The 24,498-nt window shown below is 52.8% G+C and overlaps 1 protein-coding gene across 2 annotated transcripts; it reads right to left on the bottom strand.

Annotated features, from left to right (window-relative positions):
- Positions 1 to 910: 910 nt before the first annotated feature.
- ZSWIM4 (zinc finger SWIM-type containing 4) lies at positions 911 to 18,824 on the bottom strand (the record flags this gene model as incomplete). 2 transcript variants are annotated; one of them, XM_084251113.1, is made up of 14 exons in its annotated part: positions 911 to 1,770; positions 2,187 to 2,268; positions 3,606 to 3,769; positions 5,068 to 5,222; positions 7,408 to 7,543; positions 8,103 to 8,357; positions 8,695 to 8,832; positions 9,940 to 10,299; positions 10,866 to 11,033; positions 12,071 to 12,221; positions 12,305 to 12,453; positions 14,393 to 14,749; positions 16,454 to 16,655; positions 18,672 to 18,824. In XM_084251113.1, 14 exons carry the CDS (start codon positions 18,822 to 18,824, stop codon positions 911 to 913), a joined length of 3,330 nt encoding a protein of 1,109 aa, XP_084107239.1. The 2 variants fall into 2 exon arrangements, with proteins under 2 accessions (XP_084107239.1, XP_084107240.1); XM_084251114.1 differs by lacking the exon at positions 9,940 to 10,299.
- Between the last annotated feature and the right edge of the window lie 5,674 nt (positions 18,825 to 24,498).

Here is a 24,498-nt window from a genome sequence, read left to right as displayed (position 1 = left end):
GGGAGTAAGGTAAAGAGGAGCTGGGAGGCACAGGTGAAAGGGACAGCGACGCAGATAATGCCAAGATGCTGGCCTCTCCCTTTCCAGATCAGGGGCAAGGGTCCCTGGCTCTCCTGCACTTGTTTTCCCCTGACACCAGGTTTGGGGGACGTGAGCCTGGCTCAGTTCCTGAGTTGTACATCCAGTGACTAGCTGGTAGGAGGAGGGACAGCAATGATCCCCCAAGTCCACTCTGGGACCCCGGCACCCAAGGGAATAGAGTCCTCATTGGACAAGGGATGAGGTATGTGGTCGAGGTCTGAGGCCTCTTCAAATCCTTCAGTTGGGATGAGCCATTGGTCCCAGCTGGGCAGCCTGGAGGGGGCAGGGATGGGGACCCTGAGGCAGTGAGGGGAGGGTACAAAAGGAGCTTTCAATGCCCTAACCTAAGTCCCCTGGCCACCTAAAGTGGGGTGCAGGAAGTGTCTGCTACATTGACAATGAGGACAGGTTTCTGGAAAGTCCTACCTCCCAGCTTCCCCATGCACCCCACCCCCCAGCCCAAGCCGGGCCTACAAGTTCAGGGAGGAGATTGCCTATTGCTTTTGGGGTTTCCAAGGTGGGGGTCACACCAACTGCCCAAGCACACACCCCCCTCCAAGACTCTAGGTGGTGCTATGGCTTCTGATCCTTGCGTCTCACACACTGGCTCCAACACTCCTAGGCACGCACATGGCAGGATGCCACCCCCTGCCTCTCATCTCCAGCTGGGCTTGGGGTGGGGGAGATGGCAAGACCACTTAGTTCCTGCCGGGATCCTTCCCTGACTTAATACTGAAATGCCACAAGGGCCTACAGCGTTGAGGCCCTGAAGAGCGGGTGCCCAAGAGGCAGGCATGCAGCGGGATCACCCCCACCTGCTGGTTGCCCCTCAGCCAAAACGCTCCCGCACCAAGAGCATGAGCTTCTTCTTGCCCTTGTAGGTCTGTTTGAGGTTCTCTAAGAACTGGGCGAACTGGAGGTGCCCGTCAGGTGCCAGCAGAAAGGTCTCACGGGCCTTGCCCAGGAACTCGATGAAGTCGCCGTAGTGCCGAGGGCTGATGTGTGTGAGGCGGGAGTGGCTGGTGGTGATGTATGCTGCCACAGCTGCATCCAGGAGCTGGCAGAGAGGCGCCCGGTCAGTGCCCAGTGGCTTGGCAGCACGGCGGGCCCCCAGGGGGCCCAGACCAGGTGCTGAGAGGGTCCAGCGGCGCAAGATGTCAGAGAGCATGGGGGCACAGTGGATGCTGCGAATGATGAGGGGGACAATGGCCGAAAGCTCGTGGCGACCCAGCGAATGGCTGAGTGAGCAGGCCCAAAGCACATCGTTGACAGCTGGGTGGCTGTCTTGGTTGAAAGCGATGCTCAGCTGTGCCAGGGCCAATGTGGCCAGCTTGTAAGCACGCAGAGGAAGGCCACGGTGCTCCATATAGCGTGCCACGGTGAACAGGTGGGCATGGCCCAGGCCTCCAGCTGCTGCATCCAGTACAATCTGGTAGGCCGCCTCAAAAGCCGCGTGGTTCTTCTCACACAGGGTGAGGGCGGGCAAGGCGCAGTTCTGAGGGTCTTTCATGGCGCACTGCAAGGCCAGAGTTCGGGCACAGGCCCAGAGCTCCTCCCGCCGGGGAGCATCTAGCTGAAGTCGTAATAGTGTGGCATGAGTGGTGCCCGTCACTGCCACAATGGTGGCCGCCTCCACCGGTGTAAATAAAGAATACCAATTCTGCATGATGTTCACAAGGGCTTGCAGGCCTGGGGCAGGGGAGATGTGCAACTGGTCAGGAAAGGGTGGGAGGGTAGGGGAGTGGGCATATGTGCATGGGTTTACACAGACACTGCCATCCCCACAAGTCAGGGCTGAAGACCCCTGTGCCTCCACCTTGTGCTGAACAGAAATGGTGCTTTACCTTCCCAAAGGGGCAGGGGGCAGCTGGACTGGGTGGAGCTAAGTTCTGAAGCCAGTGTCCCTTCCCCAAGCACTTTAGCCTGGCCAGCCTCTGGTTCTTTGTCAAGCTCAATTCCCCTCCCTGACATTCCCTCCTGGCTTAGCTCTGAGCAAGGACTAGAGTCAGGGAAAAATCTGCTTCTCTTTCGTGCCTGCTGGGTTCCCTCAGTGACACCTGAACAGCAACAGGGAAATGGGTGGCAGGTCCCTTGAGGACTCTCACCGATTTCTGTGGCACAGCTGACCAACCAGCGCACCATCTCCCTCCGCCGCCAGGTCATAGTGTTCAGGGTCATCCGCATCACCTGCAGGGTGGGAGAAGGGAGAGGAGGGGTCACCCAGAAAAACCCTAGGCTGGCTCCTGGAGAGGGTCAGTGATCTTGAAGGGCCTCAGAAGACCTGGAAGTTAAGCTGCTGAGTCAATGAACCATATAATCGGGGTTAGAGGTTTTACCTGTCTGGGCCTCAGTTTCCTCATCTGCAAAATGGGGATAAAATAACATCTATTCTCAAAGGGTTGTTGTGAGAACTATAAAAACAGCTGTATAGGCAAAGCTCTTGGGATAGTGCCTATTGCTTCGAAGTGTTCAACTAGTCACTTATTGTTACTGTTATTGTTGGTGCTACTCTGAGATCCTAACAACCTGTTTCTTTTTTCCAGAAAGTTCCATATTTCATGTCAGCAGATTCTTCCTCAGTAGCCCGAAACAAAAACACATGTTCTCTTTAGCTCCCACCTACATTAAGTTTGTCTCTCCCCAGAGGGGAGCTTGCCTCACCCCATTAGCAGGTCTTGTCTGCTTCTGGAAACTCCTTTCCACCTCCAACAAGGCTCCAACCCCTGAAGAGGCCAATTTTGCCTCCTGCAGGCCCATTGTTTGCCAGTTTTACATGGAAAGGTCCTATCAGCTTCCTGCAAATCTGCCCCAAGGTGTTTCTTGCTCTTTCTAAGAAACAGCCCTCAAGGGTGCTGCCCCTTCTATGTCCCATACCTTGCAGTGGTCTCCTCATCTACAGTCTGTACTCATGCTGGCCTCTGATTTACCCTTGCAGGACTGCCCACACTGGGGTACCCACCTATGTCATTTTCAGCTACAATCCCCACCCTCAGAGGTGACTCTTCACCTTCAGGGTTTTCCCTCATGCCCCTCAATGGGGGTCCCTCCCTCTGGGGAGTGGTCCCTACAGGCTGCACTCCCAAGAAAGATCCTTATTGGCAAGCTGGCCTCTCAGCTTCAGCCCCACCCACCCACAGAGCTTACTATGAGCACCCTAGGCCACATATTGTGGCTCACTCACTCACCTGCAGGGCCCTTACCCCTCCTGCTGCTTAGCTACTCTCAGGGCAGACTCCCATCTTCAGGCTCTCTGCTGAGTCCCTCAGTCACAGTCCCACCCCACAGGGGAGCACATTCCCTCAGCCCCAGGACTTTTATCACAGCCCTTGCCCCTCAGTGGCCCCACACAGAGAAGTCCTCACCTGCAGGCCAGAGCTGAGGCAGGGCTCACCCCAGGCCCCACACCCAGGTGTGGGCTCATATCTAGACCTTCCCCAGAGGTGGTATTCACTCAGGCTCCACCTTCAGGAAGCATTCCCCTTCCCTTCCACCCCCCCCACCCCGTCCTCCTGGGGGGTCCTCACCTGCAGGCCCAGCTCCAGCGCTATGCCCAGCAGGGTGGTGTCGGGTGGTACACTGGCTGGGGTGGCTGTCTTGCAGGCATCCTGTGCCAACTTGAAGAGCAGGGCTGGCGAGTGGATATTCTGCTGGATGGAGCCCAGTACTGTGTGCAGCCATTTGGGGTCTCCTAGGGGCAGGGGAGGTGCAGAGTGCACAGCTGTCACAGGGTGCCCAACCCCTGCTTGACCTGCTCACGAAGATTCCTTCACACAGTGTATGTATAAGCATGGAGGGAGACCTGGTGACAATTGTGTGAAGATCCGGAGTGTCCTGGATCCCTTTTCTCCTCTGCCATCCCCCTTCCAATGGGAAGAAGTAACCTTACAACCTCCTGTACCCCACATTGTCAAGGGCATTGAGAATCTGGGACCCAGAATGCCAGTGTTCAAATCCTTGACCTGTCACTCACTAGCTGTGTGACCCTGATTAAGTCGCTTCACCTCTCTGCCTCGGTGGTCCCATCTGTAAAATGGGTAATACAACTGCAATGGCACCTGCCTCACAGGGCTGTGGTGAGCCCACACTTAATCAAGACATTAATGTGGTAAGAGCTACACAAATGTGAGCTTTTACTACTATTATCACCATTGGCCCAGACCCTACAATTCTGTCACTCCATTACAGCCACACCAGGCTCCTCCTTTCTATTCCTTAAATATACCAGGCATAGTTCAACCAGAAGGCCTTTGCACTGGCTGTTCCTTTTGCCTGGAATGCTCTTCTCAGATACTATGGACTGAATTGTATCCTCATAGAATTCATACGTTGAAGCCTTAACGGCCAATGTGATGACATTAGGGAGTGGGACCTTTGGGAGGCAATCAGGTTCAGATGAAGTCATGAGGGTGGGGTCCCCAAGATGGGATTAATGCCCTAATAAAAGGAGGAAAAAAGACCCCCACCAAGTAAGATACAGCAAGAATGGGACTGTCCACAAGCCAGGAAGAGAGCCCTGGAACTTGCCAGGAACTGACCAGGCTGACACCCTGATCTTGGGACTTGATCCTCCAGAAACACAAGAACATAAATGTCTGGCTTAGGCCACCCAGGCTATGGGTATTTCACATGGCAGCCCAAGCTGCCTGAGATAGCAGATGTCGGCATGGCTGTGCCCTCACCTGCAGGTCTTTGTTTAAATGACGCCTCCCCCACCTTCTGTCCCCTCTGTAGCATTTAAGAAGCTTCTCACTCACCGCATGACTATCTTTCTTACCAAGGCTACTGTCTGTTTGCCTCACTAGAATGTGACAACACAGGGCATGGCGATGGTGAGTTTTTTTCATTGCTGCATCTGTAGCACCTGAGACAGTGCCTGGGACATGCGCAAAGCATTCAAGAAAACTGGTAGAATTCGGGAAAAAGATAGAAAGGAGGGAGAGGAAAGTGTTAACAGGACAGGGGGGTGGGGGCAGCTGCTGTCCTCACCCTTGGCAGCTGTCAGCATGGAGGAGGCCAGCTCGCACTGGCGGGTCTCCAGGTGGCCAAGGATAAACCAGCGTGGGAAGCGGTTGCTCATGATGGAGTCCAGTGGGTTGGGGTGAGGCTCTCCGGCGGGAAACGCTGTCTCTAGTACCGGCAGCCTAGGGTGAGGGAGAAGGAAGCCCACCATGGGGCAAGGCTAGAGTCTCCAATCTCTCTAGGAAAACCTCCTCCCTTGGAACAGCAGAGACCTGGGCACCCAGGAAGAGAGAAGCTATGTGTGCGAGATGTCCTGTGTGGTGGTGTTTATGACCACCGCTTAGTGAGGCTGCCATCGATGACAGTCCGCAAATACGACAGTGGCCCAGTAAGCGGCACCATGTGGTCGAAGCGTGTAGCAGGCTGTGTCATCCAGGTGTGTAAAACTACTAATGTTGTATACATGCCAAAACTGCCTAATGACACATTTCTCAAAACATATCCCCAGCATTAAGTGACACATTGCTGTATATTTATTTTGTGTTTAGAAAAGTCTTCTAAGTTGTTAGATGGGATCAACAGCATGTGGTTGGAGCCAAGACTATTCTGGTTGAAAATATCAAAATTTCCTCACTCAGTAACTCTGGACACATTTAAACCTACTTGTGTGCATATGGGGTAAACATACTTATTTTATATATATATATATATATATATATATATATATTTAAAATATTTTTTTATTTATTTATGCACACAAGAACTGGGCTGTAGGTCAGAGGTGTGGGGGATGAGAGGATCCACTACAGAGTGGGGAGAAGCACAGGTAGATTGACTGAAATACACTGCTGAGGGGAGCAGTGGGCAAGACAGGACAGGTCTGCTGTGCCATGTGGGTTAGGTCCCTGGCCAGGGATTGAACTCAGGAGCAGTGGCTGATGATAGCTTGATGGTGCTGAAACTTAATCCCTGTGCTACCAGGGAGGCCCAACATACTCATTTTAATAGGCTATTTAGAAGATTATATTGGGTAACGAGCCATGGAGTTAGAGGTCAGCACCTTTTTTCTTCAAAGGGCTTTATAGCCAATCCTTTTGGCTCTGTGGGTGATCTGTCCTCAACTGGGTCATTGCTGTGCAAAAGCAGCCACAGAGAACATGTAAACAAATGAGTGTGGCTACCTGGGCCAATATTTCCAGACACCCATATTTGAATTTCATAGTACTTTTCAGGTTTCACAGAATATTCTTCTGATTTTTTTAACCATTAAAAAAAGTCAAGGGGCCTCCCTGGTGGCCTAGGGTTTAAGTCTCAGGGCTATCACCTCTACTGCCTGAGTTTGATCCCCGGCCAGGTAGCTACCCACATGGCACAGCAGACATCTCCTGTCTCGCCCACTGCTCCCCTCAGCAGTGTATTTCAGTGAGTCTGCCCGTTCTGTTCCCCACTCTGTCTCTGGTAAATCCTCTCACCTCCCACACCTCTTATCTATACCCCATTTCATCTACGCAAAAAACTAAATTAAAAAAATTAAAAAGAAAAAGTCAAAGTGAGGGCCTACCCGGTGGTGCAGCAGGTTGAGCACAGCGCTGTGAAGCTGTCCACGGCCTCTGCAGTGTGGGTTCAATCCCTAGCCAGCCAGGGAGATACCCACATGGTGCGCAGACCTCTCCTGTCTTGCCCGCTGCTCCCCTCAGCAGTATATTTCAGTCAGTCTGCCTGTTCTGTTCCCCGCTCTGTCTCTGGTGAATCCTCTCACCCTCCCGCACACCTGGCCTGTACCCCAGTTCTTGTATAAATAAATCAATCTTTAAAAAAAAACAACAAAAAAACTTCTGCTTCTATGACACGCTGGTGTATTTCAGAAATAACAAAGTGACTCACTGCAACGACTTTTTGAAAATAGTACAAATATCATCAGCTTCAGACTGACTCTTTTATGGTGTGTGGCTACAGTACCCCATGCAATAGGGCAGAATCTAAGATGCCACGGTGAGTGGAAACGTGGTACAAATAGGCACAGGCTGAGAATGGATGTGAAAGGAGGACTGGTTCTCAGCTTCTAAATGATTCGTTTGCAGAAAGCTAGATTCTGGCAGGCTAGACAACAAAGTGGCAACAATGCCCGCCTCCCTGAGGTTGAGATAACCTTGCCCAGAAAAGGACTCTGAATTCTGTATCGCGTAGATGATCCTCAAATTCAAACGTAACAGACACTGCAGCTACATGGCAGCCTGAATGCAGCCTGAGGGAGATTGAATTAACCAGGCTGAGTTAGTTGAGGGGAGAGAATTGGGCTCCAAGCTTGCCTCCCACCCCCACCCCTACCCAGCTCCATGGGCCGAGTTCCTGGCCTCCTGGCCTCACCTCATGGCTCGAAGTGCCAGGCGGTAGGCCAGGTCGGGGTCGTGGGGCAGCAGTGCAGTGAACAGGTAGCGGGCACAGGTGTGCATGGGCACGCTCTCCCGGAACAGCACCTCTCCAAAGCCGCTGAAGGGACCCCCTGCCAAGATAGCCTGAGTAATTCCCAGGTGCGGGCTCACCCCTGCCACCCCCCAGTCTGCTTAGACCCCAGGCTCTAAGTGGGGGATGGGCAAATCCCAGGATAGAAGTGCTGGGATTAGGTGTGAGGGTGCAGAGCTGAAACTGAGGTTAACTTCTGGAAGATTGCAAAATTTCCCTGGGTGGGGCGCTCAGAGCAGGATTGGGCCAAAGGGTGCAGGGGGGCTCATTCTAGGGTCAGGGGCAGGGTCTTACAAGGCAACCAAGGGTAGAGTCAATGAAACTCAGGAGAGCAGGGGTGGGCCAGTATGTGCATGAGCATCAGCAACTTAGCTCACTGGCTCCAAGGTGGAACGGGGTGGGGTGCTACCACTGGTAGCAGTTATTGGCGGTCAGGAGTGTTAGGGAAGCAGGACGGAAGTCTACACATCACCTTTCAGGAACCATCAAGGTAGGAGGTCACAGAAGAGACCAGAAGGAAGGGCTAGGATCAGGGCCTCCTGGTCCAGTAGCTGAACCAGGCCACTGGTGAACAGGTGGGCCATGGGGTGAGGACTCACCTTCCAGAAGCAGCCCGGCCTGCTTACGCAGCACCTGCACCAGCCGCTCATCCAGCTCCACCTCCTCCAGGAGGGCCAGCAGCTGCTCCTCATTGCGTACCACCTTGTCTTGGGCGTACAATCCCTCAGGCAGGGCCCGCTGCTGCCCCAGGCCCAGCAGTGCTACCTCCAGCGCCAGTGCCAAGTAGGACTCCCCAGGGCTCCCAGGCACAGGTACATGCTGGTAGGCCACCTTCCGCTTCTCAGAGCCTGAGTCTGTGGGAGACAAGTACCAGGGATGCTGAAGGGTAGTCCCCTTTTCTGGGACCCCAGTGGCCCTTGACTTCAAGCATGTAGACTTGGGTTGGGGGAGTGGTTTAGGGAAGCTCATCAACTCCCTACACTAACCCTGGGGGTGAGAGTCTGCCTTTTACCAGCAGATAGGCCTCATTTTCTAAAGCTATGTCAATTGGCTCCTGGCACTGGCCAGGGGATGTGGCCTAGGTTAGGAGCACAGAGAAAGGTAGGGATGTGAAAAAGGCTGTGGCCTTGTTTGCCAGAGGTATTGGGCCAGGAGTCATCCCACCTCCTCTAGAGGTCCCCATGTAGGTACCTGGGTAAAGGGCGAGGCTTTCTTCCTCCAAGCGACAGGCTTCCAGGAGTGCCCTGCAGAGGCAGCCAATGGGATCCAGGGGGTGGCCCACCCATCCTTCCGTGTTGGTGATACAAGTGGAACCTTTCTGCAGCAGCTCTGCAGGCAGGAAGAAGTGCTCAATGCCCAACCACCTGCCTAACCCCTAGGGTGGGGCTTCCTCTCCCAACCCCCAGTTTAGCCTCCCAGTGCCCACCCACCAGCTGCCCATCAGCTGATATCCTTACAGACAGCAGCCCACCCTTCTACAGTCCTGGCCTCCTATTCCATGGCCAGACCCAGGCCTGGCAGGAAACAGAGACCAAACTTGGTGCTTCCTAAAAATCCAACCAGTGTTACTCCTTTCCATCTCCAGCCCAACTAGCTTCCAGTGTCCCCAAGAACTGATATGTGGCAGCATATGGAAGCCCATCCTCCTACCTCCTCCCACAAGCCCTGCTCTTTCTTGCCTGTGGGATTCTGCCCATGCTGTTCCTTCTACCTGGAACACTTTTCCTCCCTCCCTCCCTATACATCCTAACATCTCAGCTTAGCTCTCACCTCCTCCAGGCTGGTCAGGGCTCTGCTTGGGTTCCAGAACCTCCATGTTTCTCCTCTTGGGCCTTATGTTCAATTTCCTGGTAACAATCTATTAACCCAACCCTACTGCCCCTATAATAGAACACAACTGGTAGCCTCTCCCAGCCCCCACGTGAGTCTACAAACATGGTCATTTTTTTTTGCAGCCGTACAGTGTTATTTTTTCTTAATAATACAAATTTGAATTTGTTGCCCATGTTTAAAAATCAGTAAATCCCTCCTCAAATAATCTACCACATTTCTGGTCTTTCTTGGAAAATTGAAATTTCTGGCACACTGGGGCCAGATTGCTTAAAGGTCTGTGGCTGGTGTACCCCCTTGTGAGCAGCAATGCGGCTGTCCACTGGGCACAGACATGAAGTTCTGCCAGTAGGTTCCTGGTATCCTCATAGGAACTGCCCCCCAAGGGGGCTGTAGCTACCGGAAGGCCTGTGGTTCTGAATTCAAGTTCCTGAACCAGCAGCAGGTTTGCTTTCAATCCTGTAGTCCTCTCAGTAATTTTGGAAGTTTCCAACCCCCCGTATTAACTTCCTTTCTGCTCAGAACACTTGCAGTGATCCTGTCTGTTTTCCCGGAGGGACCCTAAGTGTACCCGCAGCCCCTGGGACAGGCCGTGTGGACACCGACCTTTCTTCTGCTGCTTGTAGCTCTCCAGCTGATGTCGCCGCTGCAGCCGCAGTGTGTTGACTATGGCGCCGGCCAACCGCAGGGCCTGGCGTGGGTACCCGTGGGCACGCAGGGTGTCCACGCGGGCACAGGCCGTGGGGAAGGGCTCACCCAGCCAGAGTGGGCGGCCCTGGGGGTCAGAGGTTGGCTTGTCGCTGCCCATGTTGCCTGTGAGACTGGGGCTGTAGGAGTCACTGGCCAGGATCCTCTGCAAGTGGGTGTCGCTCCAGTGCAATGACCCAGCCTGCAGGGCGCGGCCAAACACTGTGTGGCGGGAACCTGCTGCCACCTCCTCTTCCTCCTCTTCTTCCTCCTCCAGGCCTGTGGAGAGGCACCCATGGGTGAGGGTGCCCTTGGGCGTGATCAACTCTCCCCACCAAGTGTCAGCTTGGTTAGGTTCTGGACACAGTGATGGGTGTGTCTAAACTCCCCCAAGCTCCTACAGTAGTCATTTAACAGCATTCAAACACACAAACGCATGTGTGTTCATGCATACACATGTGGTGGAAAAACGATTATAGACCTTCAAGCAACTGAGGCTGAATAACTCCTCCATCTTTCTCCCCATACTCCATTCCTCTCTCCCTCTCTCCTCCCAATCCTCTTGTTCCTTTTTCACTCTTCCTCTATCTGTCTCCCATCAGCTCTGCCTCTCTTCAGTCAGCCATGAGGAGGCTGGATCAGGAGACCAGCCCAGAACGACTGGTGCTGTAAACATGTCACTTCCTGTCCTTCAGGATATCCACCACCCCACCCCCATCCTGGGTGCTCCCTCCTTCCCAACAGGGAAGAAGGCAAGGGCTGGGAGCCCCCTTAGCTGTCCCCAGAAGTTTGGTTACAGGCAGTGGTGATGGTTTGGCAGGGAGTGGCAGGGATCCCTCTCCTACCTGGGCTGAGGGCCTTGGGGGACTGCAGGCTGGGCCCATCAAAGGAGTAGTTGCCCTCTTCCAGCGGGCACACGTCCAGCTTGTTCCACTTGCCCAGCAGCTGGAGCCAGCTGGCTCGTTCCTCTGGTTTGCAATGGGGGCTCAAGACCACGCACACCCACAGGGCCCCTGGGAGGTACAGAGGGAGGTTCATACTCATGCCAACAGTAGCTGCTCGCCCTTACACAGTGCCTGCTGCATCTGGGCTGCACTCTGTTCACCCACACCTCGGGCCTCTGCCGCTAACAGTCTCTACTTTACAGGTAAGAAAACCAAAGCACGGAGAGGTAAAGTCATTTTGAGGTCCTGCAGCTAGGAAGTTGGAAGACAGGATGCAAACTGAGGCTGTCATATGCCTCTTGCTGTTTTTCCCGCTATTATTACCATCTGTCATAGAGGTGGGCATACCATTCTCCAGGCAGAAAATCAAACCTGCCACCTGTTTTTGAGTGGTCTGTGAGTTAAGCTTTATTTTCACCTTTTTAAAAGGTAGGTGAAAGATAAAAGAGTATTTTGTGACTGAAGATGACACAAAATTCAAAAAATAAATTGTCCATAAGCAAAGTTTTCTTGGCTGCTGTCATGACCATTGGCTCATGTGTCTGTGGCTGCTTTCTCACCACAATGGACAGAACTGTGTGGCTGTGACAAATGGCCAGGAAAGCACGCACTACCAACTCGCCCAGCCCTTATGGAAAATGTGTATGGATCTCTGGGGTTTGTCATACAGTTAACCGTGGAACAACCCAGAGGATAGGGGCACTAAAAACACCCCCCTCCCCACTCCCCTCCCCCTCCACCGCCCGTCAAAATCCATGTAGAATGAACGGAGAGTTGGCCTTCAGTATACTCGAGTTCTGGGGGTTCAACCCACTGACCTATGAGGTTGGTGGAATCCTGAGTGCAGAACTCAGGAAAGAAAAACATCTGCGTATAAGTGGACCTTCACAGTTCAAACCCATGCTGTTCAAGCATAAACTATGTTTTCTCATCTCTCTCTCTTAAGTGTCAATTACATCAGGGGGGGTATTTAATCTCCCATTTTTTTTTGCCATTACCCCGCCATTGCCTCCTACATCAGAAATTCAGGGGACAGACCATAATCTCAGGGCAGGGAAGAGCCGGGGGCCCCTGGTGTGTGCCAAGCTCCAGGGTCTGGGCCTCACCGAGCTCATCCCATAGCTGGCGGCACTTGTCTGTCATGCCTGCTCCTTGCTGCCTCCACAGGGCCAGGCGTGGGTCTTGCAGGAACTGCTCAGTCATGAGGATCAGCATGCGGGCCCCGTTGGAGTCCCTCATCCGCAACATCTCCCGCACCTGTGCCAGGACAGGGTGGTAAGGAAGGGCGGTTGCCTGCACCAGGGCTCTCCAGTCTCCTCACCTGCGTTTGCAGACAGTACCTTGCAGAACATGGAGCGCAGCTGCTGGCTGGCACCATAGTAGCCTCCATTGGACAGCAGCTGCTTCACCTGCTCCTGGATCTGCTCCTCATCTAGGTGCCAGCAGTTAGCATCCTCAATGCCTGCACCTGCTGTGGGGTCTGGGGCACCTGCAAGGATGGAAGGAAAGTTTGGGATGGGGTGAGCATCACTGCCTTTGTCCAGTCCTCAAAATCACCCAACTCATCCCAAATTTCTTTCTTTTTTTTTTTTTAAAGATTTATTTATTTTTATACAAGAAGTGGGGTACAGGCCAGAGATGCACGGGGTGGTGAGAGGATTCACCAGAGACAGAGTGGGGAACAGAACAGGCAGACGGACCTAAGTACACTGCTGAGGGGAGCAGCGGGCGAGACAGGAGAGATCTGTCCCACCATGTGGGTTTCTCCCTGGCCGGCCGGCCGGGAATCGAACTTGTGCTGCGGTGGCTGCGGATTTCTTCATAGGTTGCGTCTTAACCCCTGCGCCACCAGGGAGGCCCTCATCCCAAATTTCTATCATCCATTCATCCCACATGAAAAAATACCCACCATCTACCTATCCATCTGTTCACCTCACCACCATCATCTTACCCCAAAGCACCAACCTGTCCCTGACCCATTTATCTGTCCATCCCACCTGAAATATCACCTGCTCATCCATCTACTTACTCACTTATTCATCCATCAACTCACCCATCTCTCTATCCAACCGTTTACCTACCCACCCATCTCCTAAAACATCACTAATTCATCCATCCATTTACTCACCCTTCTTAGCTGAAACACCCATCTCCCCTCTCATTCATCTGTCAATGCCACCCAAAACACCTACCCATCTATCCAAACCATTCATCTCTCTATCCATCTACCCCACTCCCATGCCATGTCATGCACCGATCCGTCCACACATCCATAACCTACCTATCGGATCACCAGTACATCATCAACCCTAGCCAAATGCCACCTGTTTACCTACCTATATACCAATTCCCATGTTCTACCCATTCATCCACCTGCCATTCCCATTTGTCTTTCCAAGTCATCAGTACCAACCACTCAAAATACCAATTGATCTACTCATCCACTGACTCACACAACTGTGCTCTCCATCTATCCACCTAACCCTAACTTTCTGTCTGCCCTTCCCCATCAAATCATCCATTCATATGTGCCTCCCATAACACCCACCACCTCATTAGTCCATCTATGCATCTCTCACAAAACACCCACCCACTCAATTCATACACCGAGTCCACACATACAGACCTTCCATGTACCCATCAACTCACCCTCAATACATGTACCCATGGTCCTTCCAATCTTCTACCACCTCCATCTGTCTGTCACGATTAGTTCACTTCAACCCCTCAATCAAAGCCCATTCACCCAACCCTGCAGCCAATTACTAACTCCCTATTCACCTGTCAGCCTACTTAATCATCCCATCCACTCACTCCATGCATTTTTCAATACTGTCAGCTTACCTCAACCTCCCGCCATGAATGTCTTCTATATCTATCCATCCCACCCTCAATTATCCATCATGCCTCCACCCACTACTCACCCACGTATCTACCCTCCATCCTACTCCATCGTCTCACCATTACAGTTGGGCAACACATCCCCTTTGTAGCCCCAAACCCTCCCAAATCTCCTAACACCTGGTCTATCTCCCACCTCTGCTCCCACTAATATCTACACATACCCTCCTGCCATCCACCCACCCACACCCAGGCCTGCTCCTGTGACCTTGGGACACCCCGACCCTAGACTCCATCTCCCACCTGTTCCCTAAACTCAGGCCTAAGTTGCCTGATTTCCAACCATTTACCTGCCCAAGGTCAGATTAAATCCAGGATCTGATGCTATTTAGGTATGTGACCTGGGCATCAGAGAATAGTTATCTCCTCATCCCACTCATGGATTAAGGGGCTCCAAGACATGACAAATGCCTGCTGCATGGCAAGTGGGGAGGCTCTGAACTGGGGAACCAGTGGAGGGTGAGCCAGAAAGCACACGAAGCCTGTACTGTCACACTTCTCTGGGGCAGGCCACCCAGGTGCCCTACCATGCACCAGGTTGATCTCAGAGCCCAGCAAGAGGATCTCGTCGGCCAAGCGCTGGGCAGTGGGCAGCACCTCCGTGTGGTGGGCGCTGATGAGGTATTGCACAAACTTCTGCAGCTGGTCCCGGTTCATCTGGGAGAGCGTCTCAGAGATGGGCAGCCGCAGCTCCACCTGGCAGGCGTGCCGGATGCGGTACAGTGACAGGGCCACCACATGGGCACAGTAGAAAAGGTCTCGGTTGTCACAGCCACAGCTCACAGATGTGATCTTGCAGCGGTCGAAGCTGATGGAGACGTGGTAGAGGCGCTCAGGCTCTCCAGGGCCCCCTGGCTCCCGGATGCTTCCACTCAAGTGGAACCCTAAGATCAAAGGCAAACTGCTGGAGCTTTGTCACCCCAGAGATAGGCACCATGGTACACAATGAAACCTGGTGCAAACCCAGCTGAGTAACCTAGTACAAGTTAGTTAACCTCCCTGTGCCTCAGTTTCTTCACCTGTCAAATAGGAATGAACAGTAACATCCTCCTTACATGTTTCTAATGAAGATGAAATGAGTTAGTATTTGGCAAATGCTTAGAATGCTGTTGGTATGCAATAAATCCTAAATAAACACAATTATAAATATTATTATCACAGCCATGAGGTCCAAGATGGTTTTCCTGGCCCTTGGCTTACCACGGATACAGCACTAACTCCAGGCGCCCTGTCAATTCCTGGGAAGCCCAAGTGCCATGACACTCGGAGTGAGGGGCTGATGTGACAAGCTAGGAGCCGGGTCACCCTGTCGCCCCCTGCCCCTCCCTGGCCCCTGGGGAGCCCAGATGCCAGTCTCATCCGACTGGTTGGGCAGCTCAGGCCCCAGCGGGCCCTGGCTGCGTCATGCAGGGAGATGGCGGCTTCCTCATACCGGCTAGAGGTGGCCGGCTGGGCCATGTCCAGGCAAGGAGGCCTCTAGGCTGACAGGGTTCAGGAAGGATCACCTCGGCCAAGCCTCCAGCTGGGAGACATGACCTACGGCCCGAGGGGAAATATGATGCTCTGAGTCTCACCTTTCTGGCTTAGCCTCCACTGGTCCCCTCTGAGCCCCGTTGCCTGAGGTTGATAACCTTTCCTCCCCTCTCCCTCACCACCGCCCCCAACCTGGTCTCTGCAGCTCCTTCCTTTCTTTTTGGTTCATAACCTTCCCCAGCTGCCCTTGGACTCCCACTGTCTGAGGGAGCTCTAAACCTCTATCTCCTATTCTCACCTGAATCCCACTGCCTGAGATCTAAGATCACCCCTCAAGCTGATCCTAAACTTACACCCTAGACTGACACCTGAGCCACACTGTCTTAGCTCTAAAACCATCCCTCAGCTCTATAAGTCTGATATTAATCTGGCTGGCTCTGTAAGTCTGATATTAAACTCCACCTGAGTCTCCCTGTCAGAGATCTAAGCCCACCTGGCCCCCACGGCTTGAGGTCTAGGATCATTCTTACTTCTGCTATAAACCACAGGGCCAAAGCATCATTGGGCCTCTCTGCCTGAGGTCTGGAACATCCCTCCCTTCACTCTGGCTTACGATTGTTCCTTGATGCTGCTACCGTGGACCTGCCCTCTGCCCTGTCTCACCATCAATCCCCCACCCCTCCAACTAAGCTGTGCTAGGTTTCTACAACCTTTCTCCTTTAGTGTATAACCCGCACCCAACTCTGTTTGGGCCTGGAGTCTGAGGTCCAGGACCTTCCTTCATTGCCCTTTCTCAACCTCTAGGCCCCAAGCCCCGGAGGTGAGGAATAACCTCACCTGTCTTCTGCCTAAACTCTAGGCTCTGTCTTCCCCTACTTTCTGGTTCACCATCTTCTCTTTGTCTCTCCCCCCCCACACCATTTGAGTCCACTGCCTGAGGTCTAGGCAGATCCCTGATCTTGAACTGATAATATCTTATACAACCCTCCCTGAGTATTGAAGCCTGAGGTCTGGAAGCTCCCCTCCCCTGGCTCAGGCCTCCCTCTAATTCCCCTTCTCCAAGCAGGTTCTAGACCTCCTGGCCTCTTTGGTAGGGGTGGGAGGCAAGCACTCACCCACTTGTAGCACTCGGTCCACAGCTCCGCTCTGCAGTAGGTGCAGCCCGCGGGTGAAGGGCACCCGGGCATCATGCTCACCCTCTGGGGGCTGGTAGCCCAGAGACGAGTACATACATATCTCCCGTTCACTACGTGGAAACGACCAAAACACAATGCGCTTCTGAACTGGTTCTGGAACCCGGGAGAACCGCTCCTCAACCTAGAGGAAGAGTTGCTGGGTTAGAAATCTGGATTAGAATCCTGGCTTTTCACTTATGAGCAGTAAGACCTTGGGCAAGTCACTTCACCTCAGTTTTCTCAACAGTGAGACAGAAATGTTAACAGTGTCTGCCTCCTTGGTAGGTGAAGATTAAATATGCATTTTTATAAACAAAGTGCTTATAATAACACCTGGCAATAGTATTCTAGAATTTTCTGCATTCTCCTTCCTGGACGTCAGATCCCAGGGACCTCCCAGGCTTTGAGGAGGCAGGAGAAAAGAAGACTAAAGTGGCAATAATCATCAGGAATACATTTTCTTAGTCCACACTAAGCGAAATGCTTTAAATGTGCAATTTCCCTTAATTCTTACAGTAACAGTCCAATGACACTAATCATGACCCCATTTTACAGTCAGTGGAATCTGAGGCTCAGAGGCAGGGTGAATCTACTTGTTTAGGGTCCCATAGCTGGAAAGCTCCCACACCCAAGGCAGGCTCTGTTCCCTCCCTTTCCAAGTCCCTTTCCCCAGAAGGGCTCCAGGGAAGGGAGGGCTGTCCTGGTCTCCCTGTGGGCTCTGGGCAGTGACCTGAGCTGGTTGAGCCTGTGTTCCAATCTGGGTTTGCTACTCACTGGCTGGGTGACCCTGGGCAAGTTTCTCAACCTCTCTGTGCCCCAATTTCCTCAAAGTGGGAACGAGATCAACAACTTCCTAAGAGTTGCAGAAGATTTCACAGCTTCTACCAGGCATGAACTTTCCTAGTACCCAGCACAGACGGGGCAGGTATAAGGAGGCCCTGGAGATAGTTTTAAGATTATTCTGGGTGTCTCATACACAATGAAGGGGCCTGGGTTTCAGGGGGAAGTGGGAGGGCCAGTGACTGGCTCAGGCCTTGGGGACAGTTGGCAGATGACTAAGGAGGGATTTTCCAGGCCATGAATCAGAGCCTGCCCCATCCATACTTGGCTAATACCCACACTCCAGAAAGGGTGCAAAGAACACCCTCCCCTCCTGCCAAGGCCAGAGGAGGGCAGAGCCCATGGGGCCATCAGAAGGCTTGGACAGGTCCAGACAACATTCCCAGTTCCTCAGGGGCTCACAAGAGAGCTGGGAGAGGGGACTTCCAGGGCCCAAGTTTTGGGGTATTCTGGGAGAATCCCCAGAAGCCATTGAGGAAGGGTTCCAGGTACATTTGTCCAAGTATGGGGACCTAGGTCCTGCTCCTGCTGCTGACCTGTGGACAGATTGGGAAGGCTGGTGGGGTTAGGGGGAAGTAGAGTGCTCTTTGGGATGTGGGGGGAGGAAGGTCTTGACAGTTGAGTAATCCTCATAGCCAGTCAGGAGGGGCTTGGAACTCCAGGTAAAGAGGTGGTCCTAGGTGCACTCTGTGTGGGATGGTGTGTGTATGTAAGGGGCTGAGCCTGAGAGAAGGATCTAGAAGAGGAAGGTTTCCGAGGCACAGGTGGGTTCCAGAGGCTGGAGGGCAGGGAGGGAGGGATGACAGAACTTAATGTCTTGTAGCTGGGATTTACAGAAATGGGGGTGTCCTCTACTGGTGTGAAAAACAGACATATGGAGGTCAAGAAAGGGGGAGTGGGAGTCTCTAGGGACTGAGATCAGGGGTGTTCCAAGCAAGGGCAACTTCTAGAAGTTGGATAGAGGAGGATTGAATGGGATGCCCCAATTGGGATATGAGGATAAAGTGGGAAAAGAAGGGTACCCAGGGTTGGGAGAGGACCCTGGGGAGGGAGAAGCGTTCGGATTTGGGATCAGGGAACTGAGAGCATCGCTCAATCTTGGGCTGGGGGCGGGGTATGGTGAAGAAGGGTTGGGGATGGGCCACAGGGTTAGGAGTGAAGTGGGGGGGTGTCTCGGGCAGGGTTAGGGATCTTGGCGATCTCAGGAGCTGTCTCCGAAGTGGGCAGGTCCGGAGAATGGGGGCTGGGGAGGAGGAAGAAAAGGGGTGTCCGGGTAGGTCAGGGGGTGCGTCATCTCCCTCCCTCCCCCCTCGGTCACCTGTTCGAAGGCCCAGCTCTCTGCTACTCGCTTGGCGCTGAGGTCCAGCAGCGCCTCGGGCCGGCCCCGGCCACGCATGGCCCCGGCCCCGGCATCGCGCTCCTCCGGTCCCGCGGGGCAGCCCCGGCTCCGCTTGGCCGCGGGGGGGTCCATCCGGCTGGGCCGGGGCCGGGGCCGGGGCGGGCCCTGTTGAAGGGGTTGATCCGATGCCCGATCCGTTTCACCGGCTCTCACACCCCCAGTCCGCTTTCCTATCCTTTCTCCGCGCTCCGCAGCTACCGGACCCCCGCCGCACCCACCCCCGCCCTGAGCCGGGCCGGCCGGGTGATGCGGCCCCTTTAAGACTCTTCACAACAATGAAGCTGCCTGGGCCGCCTCTTTATCCTCTGCCGTCGTCCCGCCCCCGCCGCCCTTCCCCATTGGCCCCCCCCTCGGCCTCAGAGGTCCTCCTTCGCCATTGGCTGTACTGCCAGACCCTTGTCCAAGCTCTCGTTTATCATTCGTTGGATATGCTGCCTGTTTTTTCGAGCTAGCCCAATCATAGCGCTCAGCGAGAGGCGCTGTCAATCACGGGACACCAGGGACCAATCATAGCTGGAGGACCCCCGCGACGCAGGCCTTCTGCGGAGTTTCGGGGCGGGCCCTGGATTCATTCACAACATTCCTCCCCCGCCCCCTCGGGCTGGACAGCGCGCCCGGGGCAGCTGGGGCTGCGCCCACACACGGCTTTGTTTACTGAGGGTCGCTTCCGGGCGCCGCAAGGGGACAATCAACTCTGCTCAGCCGGGGAGCGAGACGGAGGGGCGGGTTCCTGGGGCTCCGCCCCTCCACCCTTGGGCTGTGTGACCAGATGAACTGTCTCAGTCTCTCTGGGCGAGTGCGGAGTCAACTTTAGATGCTTTGCGGGGTGGGGGAATCGCAAGCCGTTCGTAGCTCTCATGGGAGGTGCACCCCCGTTCTATTCTCTGTCCTGCATATTACGTGAATAATATAAAATTGCTGATCTTCATCCATTTTTGACCTATTAAAATGGCAGATTTTTTTTTTTTAACATTTTAAAAGGACAGGTTTATTAGGAAAAGGAGAGAAAGAGGCACCTGTGTAGTCATAAGTGGGCAAGGGAGCTGCTAAAGTATCAGTTTCTGCGCCTCCCTGGTGGCGCAAGGGGTTAAGCACCGCACTTAAGCAATCCGCAGCCTCTGCAGTACAAGTTCCATCCACAGCCGGCCAGGGAGAAACCCACATGGCGAGACTGACCTCTCCTGTCTTGCCTGCTGCTCCCCTCAGCAGTGTGTGTCAGTCAATCTGCCTGTTCTGTTTCACATTCTGTCTCTGGTGGATCCTCTCAACCCCCGCATCTCTGGCCTGTACCCCAGCTCTTGGATGCATAAATAAATCTTTTTAAAAAAATTAAATAAAATATCAGTTACTTTCTTTTTAAAAAAGATTTATTTATTTTTGCATACAAGAGGTGGGGTGTGGTGCCATGTGGGTAGCTCCCTGGCCAAGGATAGAACTTGTGCTGCAGTGGCTGATGATAGTTTCATAGTGCTGTGCCTTAACCCCTTGAGCCACCAGGGAGGGCTCTCATTCAGAATTTTTATATTGATGTGATAATTCAGAGAAATTTGGGTTAAATAAATATATCGTTAAAATTAATTCCCACCTATATTTTTATTATGTGTTATCAGGACATTTAAAATTACAAATGGAGCTCCCATTTGTAATTTCTGATGGGCAGTGTGGTGGTCCTGAGAAACCACAGCCATACAATGACAACGACAAAGAATAATAATGACGGCTTATAGAATGCTACAGGTGTTCAGATATATGGTATATGATCAAGTTGAGCTTAAGCTGAAAAATGTGTGTTTCATTTCCATATCTGGTGGTACAAGGGGTTAAGCACAGTGCTGTGAAGCTGTCCACATCCTCTGCAGCACGAGTTCAATCCCTGATTGGCCAGAGAGCTACCCATATGGCCCAGCTGACCTCTCCTCGCCTTCTGCTCCCCTCAGCAGTGTGTTTAGGTCAGTCTGCCTGTTCTCCTCCCTGCTCTGTCTCTGGTGAATCCTCTCACCTCTCCACACCTTCTGGCCTTTACTCAGTTCTTGTATGCATAAATAAAACTTTAAAAAAAAGATTTATTTTTTATTTATTTATGCATACAAGAGCTAGGGTGTAGGCCAGAGGTGTGGGGGTGGGTGTGGGGTGATAGAATAGCTGTGGATAGCTTCTTATTGCTAAGACTTAACCCCTGTGCCACCAGGAGGCCCACATTTCCATTTCTAAGTCAAAAAGACTGAGGCCTGGAAGGGGAATCCTTGCCTGAGGAAGTCAGGTGGAGCTGCTCTGAGGTTAGAGACTCATTAAAACTTCCCTTTCTTGCAAAAAAAATTGAGGCAAAGATAGATGGAAGGAATATAAATAATGGGTTAGGGGAAGAGGTAGGGAGAGCTTCAGCTAACCCTGTTTCAGGAGCTCCCCTGGCAAACGGAAACCCAGGGTCAAGCTTTTCCCAGCAGCTCCCTTCAGCATCTGGCGTGTAGCTGTGTCAACTAAGCCATGTCCCTGTCCCTGAGAGCAGTGGGCATCCCAAGACATTGAGATGTTGATTCAAGGTCACTCCTGGTCAATGTGTTGACTTTAGGAGGAATAGAGAAAGGGTCATCACAGGGTGAGGATGTTTCATTTTATTCTTTCTCTAACAATAGATAGGAATATTGTTACTACCCCATCTCACTGATGAGAAAACCTGGGCACAGAAAGGCCAAGTGGCTTGCCCAGGATCCACAGCCGGAAGTGGTAGGGGCAGCGTTCAAACCCCAGAGGAGTGGACCTGTCACTGTGGCTGGGGATCAAATGCAGTTTGGGAAACACCAACATTCTATTGTGATGCTCCCACTTTGCAGGTGAGAAAGAGACACAGCCATCCTCAAGATTGTCAGTATGAAAGGCCTCTAGAAGGATAGGGGTGTCCCATGAAAGAATTCCTAGGTCAATTTCAAGCCTTCCCCCTTCCTACCAACACTTTCAGGAAAGGAGAGGCTGGGAGGAGGGTTCTAGTCACCCTTGTGTCCTCCCTCCTTAGTGTAGCCAGTGAGCTCCACTTCAGGGAAATGCAAGCCACATTTATCCGCCTGTGGTGAGCTCACTGTCTAGGCATCCACAGCTCCTGACCCCAAACCCACATGTTCTCAAACCCTGTGGGTAAAAGGGGGCTGCTGGAGGATCAGATGGGGGACATACAGCTTTCCAGATCTCTGTCCATCCTATCCCAACTTTCTGAGGGTCCCACTGGCCCCCCACAGCACCCTGTGCCTCTTTGACTCATGCAGGAAACCAGCTGGGGCAGTTTTGCTTCCTGGTCCCAACACAGCCCCTCCAGCCTGCCCAGCTGGCAGGATTTACTTCTTACATTTCTTTCCTTCCCTTTTGGAATACAAATTAATGGGCAAAGTGTCAGGGCCCTGCCAGGAAAAATGAACATTCCAGTCAGAGGGGGAAGGTGGAAGTCAGAGAGGAAAAGGCTTGAACAGGGATAATTGTGTCTGAAAAATCACATTCAGAGACTGCCCTGGCCCTGGTGGAGAGGGGTGGGAGGACAGGCAGAGAAGAAGCTGTATGGCAAGGCTTCGGTCACCCCCTACCCCCAGGATACAAGGGCAACTCAATCATATTTGAGTCCCACAGCCTTTAAGCTCCAGAATTCACTCTGAGAGCTATTAGGATCCTCATTTAACAGATGTGGGAAAAGAGCCTGCAAGAGGTGAAGGGACTCGGTGAATGTCACACAACTGGGAGGAGGAAGAAACTGGCATGGAAGTTCAGTCTGTGGCTCTTTCCAGCACCCATGAAAGACTTGTGGGAAATGTGTGCACTGAGGGGTGTTGTGAAGCTGCTTGGGAATCAGACGGGAAAACTGGTGGGCTGACATTCCAAACTACCCCCAAACGTTGTGCCAGAAAGCCTTTACTAGCCCCTGGGCTCTACCTCAGGAGACAGGGTGTCAGAGGGACAAAGGAAGCCAGTTTACAGGAGCCTCAGCCATTGGGTGACTTGGCTGGGTTTGAGGCGCCTCCTGGTGGCTGGGGGAGGTGCCTAATGGTACCCACAGCTCACCTTGTCCCAGCCTTCCGCTTCTGATTCCAGGTAGGAAAGTTATAAGACACTTTTCAAAAACACGGTGACTTACAACTCTCACAGACATGTAAAGATGAACATGGGTTAAAACTTTTATTGAACTTGTGAGAACAAGGTTGAAAACCAGGCATTTTTACTGATCAGACTTGGAGTAAATGTGCAAAAGGAGGTAAATTGGTTTTTCCACAGGGGAGGACTGGTTGGCAGTGGGACCTCTGCTGGATGGATAGAATTGTATGTCTACAGGTAAGAGGAATTTGCATTACTATCAGTTGCTTGCAGTTTTCCTAGTTGTAAAAAGTTCAGAGACATCACTACAATGCAGAATCAGATAACCTGAAGGGTGTGCTGTAGCAGTCATGCACTGAATGATCATAACTGAACTCATAAGGTGCAAAACTTTCCTTGTAGTTAGGAGATACAACTCCTTCCTTCGACACCTGTTTCTGGAGCATCAACTGTGCGTTCTAGGTGCTGGACACAGGGCAGTGAATAAAGCAAATCAGAACAGAAAAAAAAATGGTGTGGCACAGGGTGGCCATTTCTGGGAGCAGGGGACAAAGCAGGCTTCCTGAAAGGACATCTGTGTGGGGCAGGGAACTACAGCTGCAAAAGTCAGGAGGCAGGACAGGGAAGAGGAGGGGGCAACAAGGGGTAAGCTTGGGGTTTTCTGCTTTCCACTAGAATGTCAGTTCTCAGCTCTTCCCAGTCCAGAGGTCGGCCTGTCCTGCCAACCAAATGATCAATGTGCAAAATGGCTATGTTCAGAGTGGAAATCACTGCCTTCTTGGAAAAGCTGCTGAGGTACAGGTGGCAGGAGGACTCAGGTCCCCTAGGTGGCGCTCAAGGCAGGGTACACCAAAGATCTAAGGGTCTTGCAGTCCCACACAGCTCCTGGGTCTGCATCTCATCCTTCAGGCACCTGCTCTAGCTTGCCTCCAACCCAGAACCCAGCTGGTGGACCAGGAAAACGCCAAACTGCAAAGTCTTCCTTCAAATGCAGACCCTGCTGCCACAATTCCATTTTTTGAGATGTTATCATTTTTTTGGTGTAAAGTTCTTTTTTCTTTTAAATGGCTAAAACTCTCATTAAAAAAAATTTAAGGGCGGGCCTCCCGAGTGGTACAGCGGGTTAAGTGCTGCGCTGTGAATCTGTCCGCAGCCTCTGCAGTGTGGGTTTGATTCCTGGCTGGCCGGGGAGAAACCCACATGGCGTGGCGGACCTCTCCTGCCTCGCCTGCTGCTCCCCTCAGCAGTGTCTTCAGTCTATCTGCCTGATCTGTTCCCCACTCTTTCTGGTGAATTCGCTCACTCTCCTGTGCCCCTGACCTGTACCCCAGTTCTTGTATAAATAAATAAATCTTTAGGGCCTCCCCGATGGCGCAGCGGTTGAGCGCTGGGTTGCGAAGCTGCCTGCAGCCTCTGCGGCGCCGGTTCGATCCCCAGCTGCTCCCCAGCCACCAGAGGAGGGTCCCGCATGGCGCGCAGACCTCTCCTGCCGCCCGCTGCTCCCCTCAGCAGTGTACTTCGGTCCTTCTGCCTGCTCTGCTCCCTGCTCTGGCTCTGGTGAATTCTCTCACCCTCCCGCGCTTCTGACTGTACCCAGTGCTTGTATAAATAATCTTAAAAAAAAAATTAGGGGCCACCCTGATGGCACAGCGGTTAAAGTTTCAGGACTATCAAG

This window comes from Talpa europaea (assembly GCF_964194135.1).
Source record: "Talpa europaea genome assembly, chromosome: 12".
NCBI classification, from domain to species: domain Eukaryota; kingdom Metazoa; phylum Chordata; class Mammalia; order Eulipotyphla; family Talpidae; genus Talpa; species Talpa europaea.
Note: the sequence above shows the minus strand (reverse complement) of the source record. Positions and strands in the feature narration are given on the sequence as shown.